Source organism: Procambarus clarkii, chromosome 5 (assembly GCF_040958095.1).
Source record: "Procambarus clarkii isolate CNS0578487 chromosome 5, FALCON_Pclarkii_2.0, whole genome shotgun sequence".
In the NCBI taxonomy this organism is placed as follows: domain Eukaryota; kingdom Metazoa; phylum Arthropoda; class Malacostraca; order Decapoda; family Cambaridae; genus Procambarus; species Procambarus clarkii.
Genome location: NC_091154.1, coordinates 39,155,029 through 39,168,999, shown reverse-complemented (window position 1 = coordinate 39,168,999; position 13,971 = coordinate 39,155,029). Strand labels below are relative to the sequence as shown.

General features: G+C 36.7%; 1 protein-coding gene across 9 annotated transcripts in view; it reads right to left on the bottom strand.

Moving 5' to 3' along the window:
* Positions 1 to 233: 233 nt before the first annotated feature.
* The window catches only part of LOC123763563 (zinc finger MYM-type protein 4), a 54,653-nt gene continuing 40,915 nt past the window's right edge, over positions 234 to 13,971 (bottom strand). For all 9 annotated transcript variants that reach the window (XM_045750741.2, XM_045750760.2, XM_045750770.2 and 6 more), the window contains 6 exons: positions 13,639 to 13,855; positions 12,067 to 12,192; positions 11,355 to 11,494; positions 8,417 to 8,546; positions 4,775 to 4,868; positions 234 to 3,556 (listed from right to left, as the gene is read on the bottom strand). In XM_045750741.2, coding sequence (XP_045606697.2) covers positions 3,385 to 3,556; positions 4,775 to 4,868; positions 8,417 to 8,546; positions 11,355 to 11,494; positions 12,067 to 12,192; positions 13,639 to 13,855 — 879 coding nt within the window. In that variant the 3' untranslated portion in view covers positions 234 to 3,384. The remainder of the gene's footprint in view (positions 3,557 to 4,774; positions 4,869 to 8,416; positions 8,547 to 11,354; positions 11,495 to 12,066; positions 12,193 to 13,638; positions 13,856 to 13,971) is intronic.

Genomic DNA, 13,971 nt, shown 5'->3' with positions numbered 1-13,971 from the left:
GCCACTTTTACATCACATTTGAAAGCAATCTTTTTCTCCCCTTGAATACACTAAGTCTTGAAAATTGATGCTTATTCGCTCAATTATTATTGTTTCATCACTTTCTTTAATTAGCATACTTTGCTCCATCCAGCCTTACAAACTTAAAAAATGGATGACAATTATTTCATGGAACTTATATTTACATATAAAATGAATGGAGTCTTACAAAAAAATATGCAAAACAATACATGGAATCTTGAATGTTTATTATATAAATGAGTACCATTAATCATCTTACTATTTATAAATAAATATGAACCACCAAACAAAGTGTCCTAAAGCAAAACACCTGTTCATGACACATACACATATTTATAAAATAAACAACTGTACCTAATCTTATCAGTATTTTGGTAAATTATCAAATGTAATCTTACTGATTTCAGAAAGTAACAGTTGTTGTATGTTATTCATTCAGGATAGAAGAATAAGATAGAAGGGCTTTTCAATTTCAGAGCCTAGTTAATCTCCACTAGGTATATCGAAGTATATGGCAACCATAAAGCACCTTCAGTCAAACAAAAAACTTGTTTTGCTAGACCTATGTACAAATGCATAAAAAATTAAAGTCATATAAAAAAAAACTATAAAAGTGAAAAGATTCAGAGACAGACTACAAACATAATTAACAGTACAGTAAATACAGTTTATACAAAATATAGAAATGATTTATGATTGTTTTAGCACACTATTACTATTTATACATCAAATAAATTTCTCCTTTCAGTGCCATTAAAAACTCCTTAAATTGGTGGTCATAATTAGTAACATTTAAACTTGTTACAGCTGCTGTAAGAAAACCAGCATTCTTTGCTTTTACAGTTACAAATACATAAATATGTTCCTTTTTCATTTAATAAAATAATAAAAAAGTTGTAATGACTTTCAAATTGCAAGATATATTAAATCCTCTTCACAAGTACATATCAAAGTGAAAATCTATATATATACAATAATTTGTTTGATGAGCTTATTTGCCTGGGTCCTAGACTTCCAGCTTTAATTGTTAACTGCAATGACTCCGACTTATTTCCTCGTCGTGTGTACAAGCGAAGATGTTTATGGACCTGGTCTGCACTAACTCATCCTCTTGCTCACTACCTGGACTCTGAACAAGTCTCTCTTATGTCACTTCCACTCATCAATGCATTTAACTGGGTCCTCACCATCTACTTCCACCTAAACTAAACACAGTATTGTGAATATTCTGTCTTGCTCCACTTTGTTTATGCCTGATTATTTTATGCTTTTTAGCCAAAACACAAGAAAGCTCTAGTTGACAACTCACTTCGCCAAATAAGATGAACACGCAGAACTTGACTTGGGGAGGAGGGCAAATAGTGACAATTATTTCTATACATTGAAAGTATTGCATTTATTTAATTTAGTAAAATAACAAAAAGTAAAATAAATTATCCCACATTTTTATAGAACAGCATCTCTAAAATCCAGATCATATTGGTCCAGATTAACAACTAATCTAAATGTAGAGTTGCATTTGACCCTTTTTACTAATTATCAGCAAATTTACTGTAGTTCTGTTAATATAACATACTGTACCTTTATATTTATTTAAATAATATATAAACATACCAGATGTTTATATATTATTTACTTATATCAAAAAAAAAATGGTAAATGCTGATTTTTTTTACTTACCTTAATGAACACACAAAATTTTGTGGTTAACAACACTGTATTTGTAAACTGCTTGATCAAACTCATTAATATTTGAGCCCCTGAGAATTTTTCAGCCTCCCCCCCCAAAAAAAATTGTCTTCCCTGGCTTTTTTTTAATGATAGAAATGTCTAAGTGATAATACCTGAGCTTTGATCTTTACTCAGCTGCTATAACCATTTTTTAATATACAGTAAATATAACCTTTTCATCAAAGCTATGGTGCCTCTTCCTGTTCTTTCCTGGTCGAGTCATAATGCTCGTGCTAGCAGGCACCTTTTTCCAATCACAAATAATTCTTACCAAAAGGAAAATGAACTGTATCAAAAACCTTATAACTGCTAGCAGCACAGAGAAAACGGTTCACATGATCTCGACATGCCCAATGTGTGGGGGTTTCACATGGCCATAAACACAAAATGAAGTCCAAACTAACTGCATTGTACCATTTAAATGGCACCACAAGTTTATTTAAAATTTTATTGTAAAAAATAATATTTTAACAATATTAAATATTAAAATTTCAAGAATGCTACAAATTGCGGAAAAATACCACTGCATTTGCATGAAATTACTGCGTGTAATGGCCTGGACTTCAACACAAATGATCACAAATTTAGCTCTAAAATTCATGTTTTTGATGTGTGATCCAGCAGCAAAATCAGTCCATTATTTAAATGTACAGACAATATTCATTATTTTGAGGTTCAGATTTTCAGAGGTTTCACTGTAAAAACAAAATTATGGCAGCAGACATTTTATATATTATTATAGAGCTTATATTAAATTTTTGCTATAATCTAAATAAATAATTCTGCCCATTACAAAAATGTACATATTTTATTGATGCCATATAATATTAATATAAGGCTATATTAACTATATTGTGCAAAACATTAGTACAGTGAAATCCGCTAAAAGATAATCCAGTTTAAATTAATGTTTGATGCAATAGAAATATTCTGAATTGGTTTTTGTCAGATGAAATGGATGCAATGGAAAATTTAGTGCACTAGAATCCACTGTATAGATTAAGTTTAATTAACAATAATTTTCATAAATATTAAACTTTTGCATATCCTGTGTATTTGAAAACTATATTTTTGGGGGAAATTTAGCATTTCTGGTATATGGCTAAAAAGCAAAAAACCACATTAAACACATCCCAATCCCCCCTCCCACCTATTTACATACACACATACACACCCTCATTTTCTCGAGCAAATATATTTAAAAAATTACTTTTATTTTACAGTATTATTACTTCTACATTTCCAAGCTATACAGTGTGGAGGCTTCTGCCAACAAAGTAGTGAAAAGCACAATTAAAACTGTGTTCCTGAACCCAAAATAACTGCAAATAAAATTTAAGAAATTAAATTTTTTAAATCTGTATTCAACTTAAAAAGTAGTTGGCATAATATCATCCAAACATTTATAAAACACTTTGCCTTGTACGCATTTAAAATCTTCTCATAAATAATAAGGATTTATTTATATCTGAGATCCAATGTTGATTTTTATGAAATTCCATTTTTCAGGGATAGCCATAATGCCCAATTACAATGCACATCAGAAAATCTTAAAATTGTTCTCATATACAGTATTTAAAAAAGATCAGTCATTTGCATATACACAAAACTCTCCTCATCCTTGGAATGTCATTACTCCATTAATGCTTCCTGTACTTCCCTCACCATAAGTGCACGGTGCAACATTTTAGAGACGGTAGCTGCTTGTATAGCCTGAGTTGAAAACCAGGTTGGGGAGTCAGGAACACAGGATCTTTCAGGGTAAACATAATACATGCTTCGCTGGCTGCGCACGCTCTCAGGGCTGAAAAATGAATAATTATCATGTAGATAGTAATTGGAATACCACAACCCCAACTAGCAATGATGATCATTCAATTGGAATACCACAACCCAACTAGCAATGATGATCATTCAAATGGGTGGCTTAATCTGGGGGCTTGACATGCCAAAAACCTATTTCCTTACAGGAAATTAACTTCTTTGCAGAAGTAGCCTCTAGTAAATTGTAACAGAAGCATCAAATGCCTTCCAATGTTTCCATTTCCTTAAAATGAGGAATATAAAAAATTATAAATAAGAAATAATAATTATGCTTTGTGACAAAATGGTAACTAAGAAAACAAATAAAAAAAAAAAAAAAAAAAAAAAAACAGTGTTGAATGTAATGAAACGCCATTTTCTGGGCGAGACCTGGAGGCTTCCCCGGAGCTATCCAGGCTGATATGTATCAACAAGGATATTAGCTTTCTAGCATCAAAGTGCATAGAGTTCTTGCCTACCGGGGACCACGAGCCAGAATGTGGCCCCCCTCATAGAGGCATGAGGAGCACTGGGCTATAGAAACCCGTGTGCTTGGGAGCATTCTATGTCTGCCATCAACCGGGTCTGGCACCCTAAAAGGTAGGTGTCCCAAAACAAACCCCTATTCTGGTGAAAATGTTGCTACTGAAAGCCGCATGAGTGGACAGAACTCCCTAAACGAAAATTAGCAAACGAGCTTGACGTCATCACATTTCGTTTGGGGAGTTCTGTCCGCTTGTTCAGCTTTCAGTAGCAGTATTTTCACCAGAATAGGGGTTTGTTTTGGGGGTGCCTACCTTTATGGGTGCCAGACCTGGTTGATGGCAGACATAGAATGCTCCCAACCACACAGGGTTTCTATAGGCCATTGCTCCTCATGCCTCTCTGAGGGGGGGGGCCAGGTTCTGGTGCGTGGTCCCCGGTAGGCAAGAACTCCATGCACTTTGATTGATGCCAGAAAGCTAATAATGCCCTATCAGCCTGGATAGCTCCGGGGAGCCGATGAGGCTCTCCCAGAAAATTATACAATTTAACATGAACTTGTTTTTTGTATTATTTATTTTAATCCAGCCTTCGTATCCAAAAATTCAAAATAATTTCCTTAATAAATTTTTAACTGAAATGTTATATTATTCTGAATGCTATAATATTCTGAATACATACTTTGCTTCATTTGAATTATGAATCAACATAGCAATAAATTTATAACAATACTCACCACTTAGAAATGTAAAATTCATACAACTTGACAGGACATCTCAGAGGGTCATCTCTATTCTCATGCATTTCATAATTTCTCTTTGCTTTCTCATCTGCAATGTAGAATTAGAAATTAATTCAGTCATAATGAATACAAATTTTGTGCAAAAGATCTTTTACAATTATTTACTTTCTTAACCCCTACATGGCTCAGCTGTATAATGTTGACAACACCGTGATGAGCAGCGAAAAAATCCAACATGATACCACAAGAAATGAGGCATAAGTATCTCGAGGAAATTTATAAAGAAGCCGGTGATGAACTAGAAGAAATCTACACTGACGGGTCATCTAATCCTGTCAATGCCAGGGCTGGTGCAGCATACACGGTAATTAAGGATAATGCTTTCCAACGCAGAAATGAAGAAAAAGCACGTATTGAGAACTATGCCTCTTCAACACAAGCAGAGCTCACTGCCATTATTATGGTGTTAAGGTTTCTTGAACGAAACACTAATGGTGCAGTGATTTGCACCGATTCAAAAGCAACACTGCAAAGCCTAAGTAAAAATCGGCAGAAAATCTTGCAATAGTCGCTGAAATTAAGAGAGCTGTGAGAGTACTTATCAATCAGGGAAGTCATCAAGTTTCTGTGGATCCCCTCCCATGTTGGAATATGTGGGAATGAATGAGCAGATGTGCTGGCTGCTGAAGGTGCTGAAGGAGACCATATTGAATACTTCATACCCAAGACTCTACTACAAATTAGAGGTATTGTCAGGCAACATCACCGTGACAAGGTAACTGAGGAAAGGAGGATAGAAGCACAAACCAGTGAATCTGTACAATGGTACAACATGGTTGCGGCTGGCAATCCCAATCATTATGGACGAAGAGGAGGAGGACGAGGGAGAGAATCAGTAATAGCAAGAATCCGTCTTGGATACAAATATCCATGGAGATATGGAATAGAAACAACAAATGATCAGCGAAGTTGCAGAATCTGTGGTGAGAGTGATGGACACTGCCTTGACTACTATCTACGTTAATGTGAACACCCGAGAGACATTAGAAATGTGTATAATAATAAACCCCACATTGTTTGAGTTAGGAAAACACTATTTGTCAAATATTGATACTGTTCTTAAAAGATTCCCCCATTTTGCACTCGCAAGATAACGTAAGCTTTTAAGGGTTGACAGATGTTAATCTTCTTGTTTGAGGAGCTGTTCACTTAAGACAGTTAAGCAAGTCCCAGCTGTGTCTGGGTGCAAGTGACAGAATGAACAACCCAGCGTTTTTTTTTTTTTCTATTGGGGAGTGTTGTACATGCTGCTATGGCGGAATGTCCACTCACAAGATGAGTGGCGCTGCCCAATAAACTCGCCCCTCGGGGCAAAATTAAAAAAAATTTACCTCTTACTTAAACTCCGACATTATGGAATCCGAGGCCATGCCTGAACTACATCCAATTCTATCTTAGTGACAGACACCAATATGAAGCCATCAATGATATAACCTCTCCCACTCTACCGTAGGGGTGCCACAGGGCAGTATACTAGGACCTCTCCTATTTCTTCTACACATCAATGATCTGGCTAATTTCTTTTAACTTTCTTACACCTAAATTATTTGCTGACGATACTAACCTCATCTACTCAGACCCCAACCCACACACACTAAATAATGTTGTAAACAATGAACTAAAAAAATTCACTTATGGATGTTAACCAACAAACTCACACTAAACATAGAAAAAGTCCTACTACATCTTATTTGGAAGCAAATTAACAAATGCAATTCAGCTTCAGACAATGTTAACATCAGCAATAAAAATGATGGAAAGTTCCTTGACCAATACTTCGACAAGAGACTCAACTTTAGCACCCACACACAACACATAACCAAGAAAGTCTCAAAAATGGTTGGTATACTCTCTAAAATCAGATATTATGTTCCAACTCTGCTCTCCTCTCACTATACTATGTGCTAATCTATCCCTATCTTACATATGGTATCTGTGCATGGGGGCTCAACCTGCAAACTACCTCGAGCCCATTGTCACCCAGCAAAAATCTGCTTATCAGAACAATAACAAACTCGGCTTTCAGACAAAACTCAGCTCCCGTTTAAATCCCTAAATATGCTAAACATAACCTCAATCCATACATTCTCTTGTGCCAATTACATTTACAAAACCCTTTCCTTAAGTGCAAACCCTGTTCTGAAATTCTTCTTTGAGAGATGTAATAGAACACAATCACCACACCAAAAATAAATATCTCGTTGATATCCCCAGAATCAAATTAATCTGTGTAAACACTATGCAAATAAATGGACCTGGTCTATGGAACTCACTCCCTAAGGAATTGAAAAACTGTCAAACTTTTGCCTTATTCAAAAATAAAACCAAAAAGTACCTAATTTTATCTTCATAGTTTCCTACATAGTGCTGTATCTAATGCTACCCAATTCCCCAATATATGTACCTATGCCATACAACTTTGCCATTGTAATCAATGCTGTTATCTTGTATCATGTTATACACATAGTTTGCTACATTATATCTTGCAATAATCCTCAAATTATGCTAAAATGTACCTGTGGATAAGCCTTAAATTTACTTCAATGTACCTACTTTTTTTTTTTGTCAAATTTATCATACAATGTATTTTTGTATACTTTCTAACACTGTATTTTTATACCTTCTTACAATATATTTTTAGACTTACTTACAATTTATTTTTATACTTTCTTACAATGTACCTGTAATTTTTTTTTTTTTAACTTTGCTAGAAATTACCTTTTTAAAATTATATGTTTGATTAAGGATCTGCCCAAAATGCTATGCGTGCTAATGGCTTTACAAGAACGTAAAACTTCAAGTCTCTGTACTCTCATAAACCCAATGTACCTTCTTGTATATAAATAAATTAATGAATAAATCAATAAATAAATTATTTGAAACCTTTCTCGTCTCCTTTCCAGAGAGTACATTTTGAGAGCTTTGAGATGGTCCCAATAATTTAGATGCTTTATCCTTTCTATGCGTGCCGTATATGTTCTCTGCATTCCCTCTAATTCAGAGAACACTCCTGCTCTGAAAGGGGAGGTGAGTACCAAGCAATACTCAAGATGGGACAGCACCAGTGATTTAAATAGTGTTAGCAATGCTGTGGGGTCCCCTGAATTTAAACGTTCTAAAATCCATCCTATCATTACACGGCTGCCACTATATTTGCTTGGTTATGTTCACTAAATGTCAGGTCGTCAGGCATCATAATTCCCAGAGCTTTTAATGTTGCTTTCCTTCTATGAATAGGTCTGATTGTGTTCTGTATCCTGAATTTCATTTAAGTTCCTCATTTATACTATACCTCAGTGCCTTATGTCCAAATCTTACTGTGACATACAGCTGGGAGTGGCTTATATTTGTGTAAATGTGGTTGATTACATCCCTATCAAGAACACCTAATTAAAGAATACTGTAATTTGTTTTAATATAACTATGACAAATTTAACCACTATGCCAGTAATGTTTTCAGATAAAAATAATACTACTATTCATAATAATAATCATATGAATAAATGAGGCATGATTGTGATCTTTTTTTAAAACATACAAACTTTTATTTAAGCACACTAAGCTTTCTATACTAACCTTCCAGAGATTTCTTGGGGTAAAATTTAAGCATAGTTGTCCTTGTGACTGAACCTTCCTCCCCAACATTTGACCGTCTAAAATGTTTCACTATTTGTGCAAAAGACAAGGCTTGATGCTCCTCAATAGTCTGCAAAGAAACAGTAAAACCTTTCATATTAACATCAATATTAATTGTTAATTACTTGGACAAAGAAAGATCTAAAGGTGGTTATGAATCAACTATCACTAAAGGATAACATCAAAAGTATTTTGAGAGGAACCTATATTATGCTTGTGAATTTCAAATTTACTTTTATATTCATGGATGGGGAATATTCATAATAGTCATGATACCAAAATTAGAATATGTGAAAGTTGTGTTGTGTCTATATCTCAAACACATCAACAAAACAGAATAAGTACAAAAATATGCTATTAAGTGGCTTCTGGACCTAAAAATGAAGAGCCATGTGGAGAAGCTGGAGGAATTAAATATGATAAAGAAAAAAAAAATTATCAAAAGAAGGCACCAAGCCAGGAAGACCATGTAGCACAATAGTATATACAAGCAAAGAGAGGCACTATGATTACCTCTTTCAAAACTGCAAAAAAAGACTCAACAAAGCTGACAAAGAGAAACTTTTTTACCATGCAACTTAAAGGAAAAAGCCACATTAAAGCTTTTAAAGCCAAGAAAACAAAGGTGTGGAAAAACCAGCATTGAATGTAATGAAACGCCATTTTCTGGGTGAGACCCGGAGGCCCCAAGAGCTATCCAGGCTGATATGGGTATATTAGACTTAGGCATCAGTGTAAACGGAGTTCTTAGGCCTATCGGAGACAGCGAGCCAGAAACTGCCCCCCCCCCCCCCCCCTCAAAGAGGCACGAGGAGCAATGGCCTATAGAAATGCAAGCAAAACAATTCCCTGTTCTGGTTGAAACTACTACAGAAAGTCAAGTAAGTGGACAGAACTCCCCAAAGAAAAACAAGCAAACGATCATGACGTCACCACGTGCTGCGCCACCGTTTGCGCGGCTCCCCCCCTCACTGAGAGGGGAAAAGGAAGCCCCCCAGACCCCTCATGCCAGCTACCCACACCTTCAGTTCAGAGATTGGAAGTTAAAGAAAGAAAAAAAAAAAAAAAAAAACGACCGGAGGGAGGGAGAAAGGGATGCCGGGGAGCCTCCGGGTCTCACCCAGAAAATGGTGTTTCATTACATTCAATGCTGGTTTTCTGGGGGGGAGCCCCTCTGGCTCCCTGGAGCTACGTCACCAAAGAGAAAGTAAAGAGGGATACACCTGAGAGGCAGATGCTACGCGCAATTCAAAACGAAAGCAAGACAGTAGGCTCGTGTGACGTCATGCTTGTTTGCTCGTTTTCATTTGGTGAGTTCTGTCTACTTGTTTCTCTATTTTCTGTGTTTTTCACCAGAATAGGGGCAAAAGTTAGGGTATCCTTATCAGCCTAGATAGCTCTGGGAAGCAGTAGGGGCTCCCTCCAGAAACAGTGAGTCACCCCAAGACAAGGGGACAGAGCAACCCTCAAACTCGCACAAGACGAGAGGGGACCCAGGGGTCGCATCCATCGGACCCCTTGTGCCCCCACAGGGCTTCCCAGGGCGCTTAGACTGGTATCGATAAGTGTAAGCCCAGGCAGGGTACCGCAAACCGGCACGCAAGTTTGCGGTACCAAACTTCTAAACTTCTAAAAGCTGAACCCCCAGGACGTGTCCACTCATGGGGGCCTAACAAGGAATACCACCCAAAAACACAGATATGTACATAATTCGAAGTATAGATAGGGGGCAACCAATCAAAGGCAGACCCCACAACTAGGCAGGAAAACAAAAATGAAAAGAAAAACCCCGCAAAAGAACAACGTACCCAGGTGAAACAGAGCTGGCCACTATAATAGGGGATAACCAGCTGTGCAGCACCCGGCACCCCTACAAGTGCAAACTACCCCTTACCCTAAGGTAAACAAGGGAGGAAGAAACCCCCCAGCACACTCAGGGCAGTCTATTATCGAGCAGCAATAGACGAAACAGGTAGACCCCAAGCCCCAAGGGAGGTACTTATAAGGCACTTGGGGAAGGCAACCCTCAGCGCATGCAGCTCGATTACCTGTGAAGATTACTCCCAGCTCATGCACCACCCTGAAGACAACACTAGACACAAGGCACAGCACTGAAAACAAGAATCAGGAGCTGGAGCCACAGGATTAAGCCTCAGCACATCAGCCGAGAACTGAAAGAGTGGGTAGTCGGCGTGAGGGTCTGGGGCTCCACCTTCCGGGGAAGAGGGAGCTGCACAGACGGCAGCACGGCACGTGGTGACATCATGATCGTTTGCTTGTTTTTTTAGGAGGGTTCTGTCCACTCGTTTAGACCTTCAGTAGTAGTTTCAAACAAAACAGGGGTTTGTTTTGGGATTATTACCTTTCTGGGTGCCTGACCAGTTGATGGCAGACATAGAATGCTCCAAATCACATGTGAATTTCTATAGGCCATTGCTCATCGTGCCTCACTGAGGGGGGCCAGTTTCTGGCACGTGGTCCCCAGTAGGCCTAAGAACTCCATTCACACTGACTGATGCCAAAGTCTAATATACCCATATCAGCCTGGATAGCTCCGAGGAGCCGAAGGGGCTCCCCCCAGAAAATGTATGAATAGCGATGATAATGGTATAAAAAATTATCATAAGCTTCAAAATGTCACATGACAAATATTATAGGAATGATTGGACATTAAGAGCATATCCTGTACAGGCCTGTAACTACACTTAGGTAATTTTACACATGCGTGCACACACATTTTATATATACTGTATATACATACAGTATATATATACTGTATATACATACAGTATATATATACTGTATATGTATATATATATATATACACACACACACACACTGAACACTGTAGATGCTGTATGAAATTGATTATTCTTACCTTGAGTTTAAAAACTTTTGTATTAAAATAGAAGAGTGTATTAAGCAGAACTTGTGGGGTGTGCGCACCAAGCTGCCTACATTCCCACAACATTGTTTCAGTTATTCTGGTGATCCCAACTGAATCTGGTGACAAAACACCTGAAATAGAACAGGTCATACACCATCATTGGTATTTTAATTTACATGGTAGAGGTAATCCTTAATTACTCTAGGGTAATCCTTAATTACTCTAGGGTAATCCTTAATTACTCTAGGGTAATCCTTAATTACTCTACTGTATTTAAATAAGCAGAGCAGAGCAAAAAGTACTGGCAACAAAGGGAGAGGAGATCTTATAAGAATGTAACATCAGTGGAATCTCAGGTTGCATAATTTATTACAATGTTGTGGTACAGGGGTAAAGTGCACGGCTGGGCAACCTGTACTCTGATCCTTGGTTTGAATCACCACATTGATCCAACTGATTTTCTCATTGATATGTACAACATTGAGTGATTTTTTTAAATTTCTATAGTGGAAAACAGGTACAGACCAATCCTGTGGTCACTTAAACATTATTTGACATAAGTTACAGGCTAAGTGTTACGATCAAATTCATTACACACTACACTTTTATTTCTTTCCGTTACCCAAAATATGCAAAAGCTAATATGTAATTTTACAACTTTAAAGTAAATGTTTGCTACTTTTGTAAAAACCATATTACAAACCTGGAGATGGTGACTGATTTAAAAACTTTTTGGTGATTTCATCAAGGCTGTTAGTAAACTTTTCAAACCCAAAGTCCATAAAGATGCAGTCTGTTCTTGAACTATCGAATAAGTGCTGTTGAATGCCTGAAAAAATCATAAGCATTTATTTATTTAACTGCTGAAATGCACAAATGAATTTACCCTCCTGCAAAAATTTCATTACAAGACTGGAGACGGGGAATGATTTAAAATGGTTTTAGTGATTTCTTGAAGGCGCTTAGTAAACTTTACATAACCTAAGCCCATAAAAAGGCAGTTTATTGTTTTAACTATTAGCCAAGTCCTGTTGAATACTTGTGCAAAAATATATCAGGTAATTTACCTTATGATATAAATGACATTATAGTGTCATAGGAGACTTGTACACATTGCACTGGGCACAGTATGTTCAATTTTTTTTTGTCCTGTATCAGCAGATATAAAAAACAATAGTTTAATTTTGTGCCAACAAAATCATTATACATCTGGCAGCCGTGCATTGCTCTTGGAAAAACTTGCACTCCATGAGCAAAGATCAGTGCCTTTTGAGACAGCATGGAGATAGGTTGTGATACACAATGATTCGAGCATTTTTTAATTCATGCATGTACTGAACTTTACACAAATTATATACCCATTTAAATTAATTATTAATAGACTAAAAATGAAGTAAGAAATGATTAGGAGTAAAAGATGCCTAAGTTAAGATACAGTTAATTCTTTATCTGTAATAACTTTTTATCGAGTCCTGCACCCAAAGATGGGACCCATGGGTAAGGAGGAGTACAGAGCGAGTATGAGAAGCTAGAGACAGACAACCAGTATTTTAGAAAAGGTGAGTGGAGCAATATGTGAAAGAAAAGGTTTGCAAGGTAATAAATAGCATCTTGAAAAAACATCTGCTATGGCAATCTCCTGAAGGACAACTGCTGGGAGGGAAGCACATTTTTAAGCCACAGATCCATCCATTTGATACTGATGATTTTACTGAGGTAGATTATTTCTTTCACCTGTTATGAATAGGCCTATTCTTAATTCTGTACTAATGCCGCAAACCTGAGTTACTTTCGAGATGGACAACCAAGTTTATTCTGTAAGTTTCCTTCAATGGATTCCTTAGTATTCCTCATCATTCACACACAGGATAACCTCTAAATTTAACTTTGACAATAACTTAATTTTGCCTCTTCAGTATAATTTATTCACACCCTTGCTCATAAAAACAGTGCACTAAAATGTTCTTTTATGTTCACATTACTACTTAAACATTGTCAACAACAATCACTTTTGTTACTTCTGCAACACAACTCATTATGTAACAAATTTTATTTCCAGCTAAGTAAAGCAATACCCTTTATAAACAGTAACATTAGTTCAATTCTTTAATCACTCTTGAGTTCTATACTCATACTACCCAACACTGTATACTAAGCATAAGCAGTAACTAGTTAAAATGTCATCAAGCAGCTTACTAAAACTAATTTATCAATAGCTAAAAAAATAATGTGAAGGGTCTGTGCACAACAGTTACTAAAGCAAGAGTCAACTTACCGAGTAGTAGATAAAAGATGGTATCTGGCTGGTAGGCTTCCCCATTGGGTTTCCTCAGATCTTTGAGGAAGAGACAGAGGGCATAGTTGAGTTCGTCACAGTTCATAGAAAGCAAGTCCTCTGAGACCAGTTTCATAGTGCGAGAGGAAGAGACTCCTGCCAGCTCTGCATTCTTTCCTGTTACCCAGCTCTTCCATGCCGCCAGACCATACATTTTCTGAATATATGATAATTAATTCTGATAATCAGTAGTGGTTTTCTAAAAGCAGGCTTTTATACAAATTTAATAATTAAGAAAAAATGTACAGGTAACTGTCTTCTAGACTGTGACTG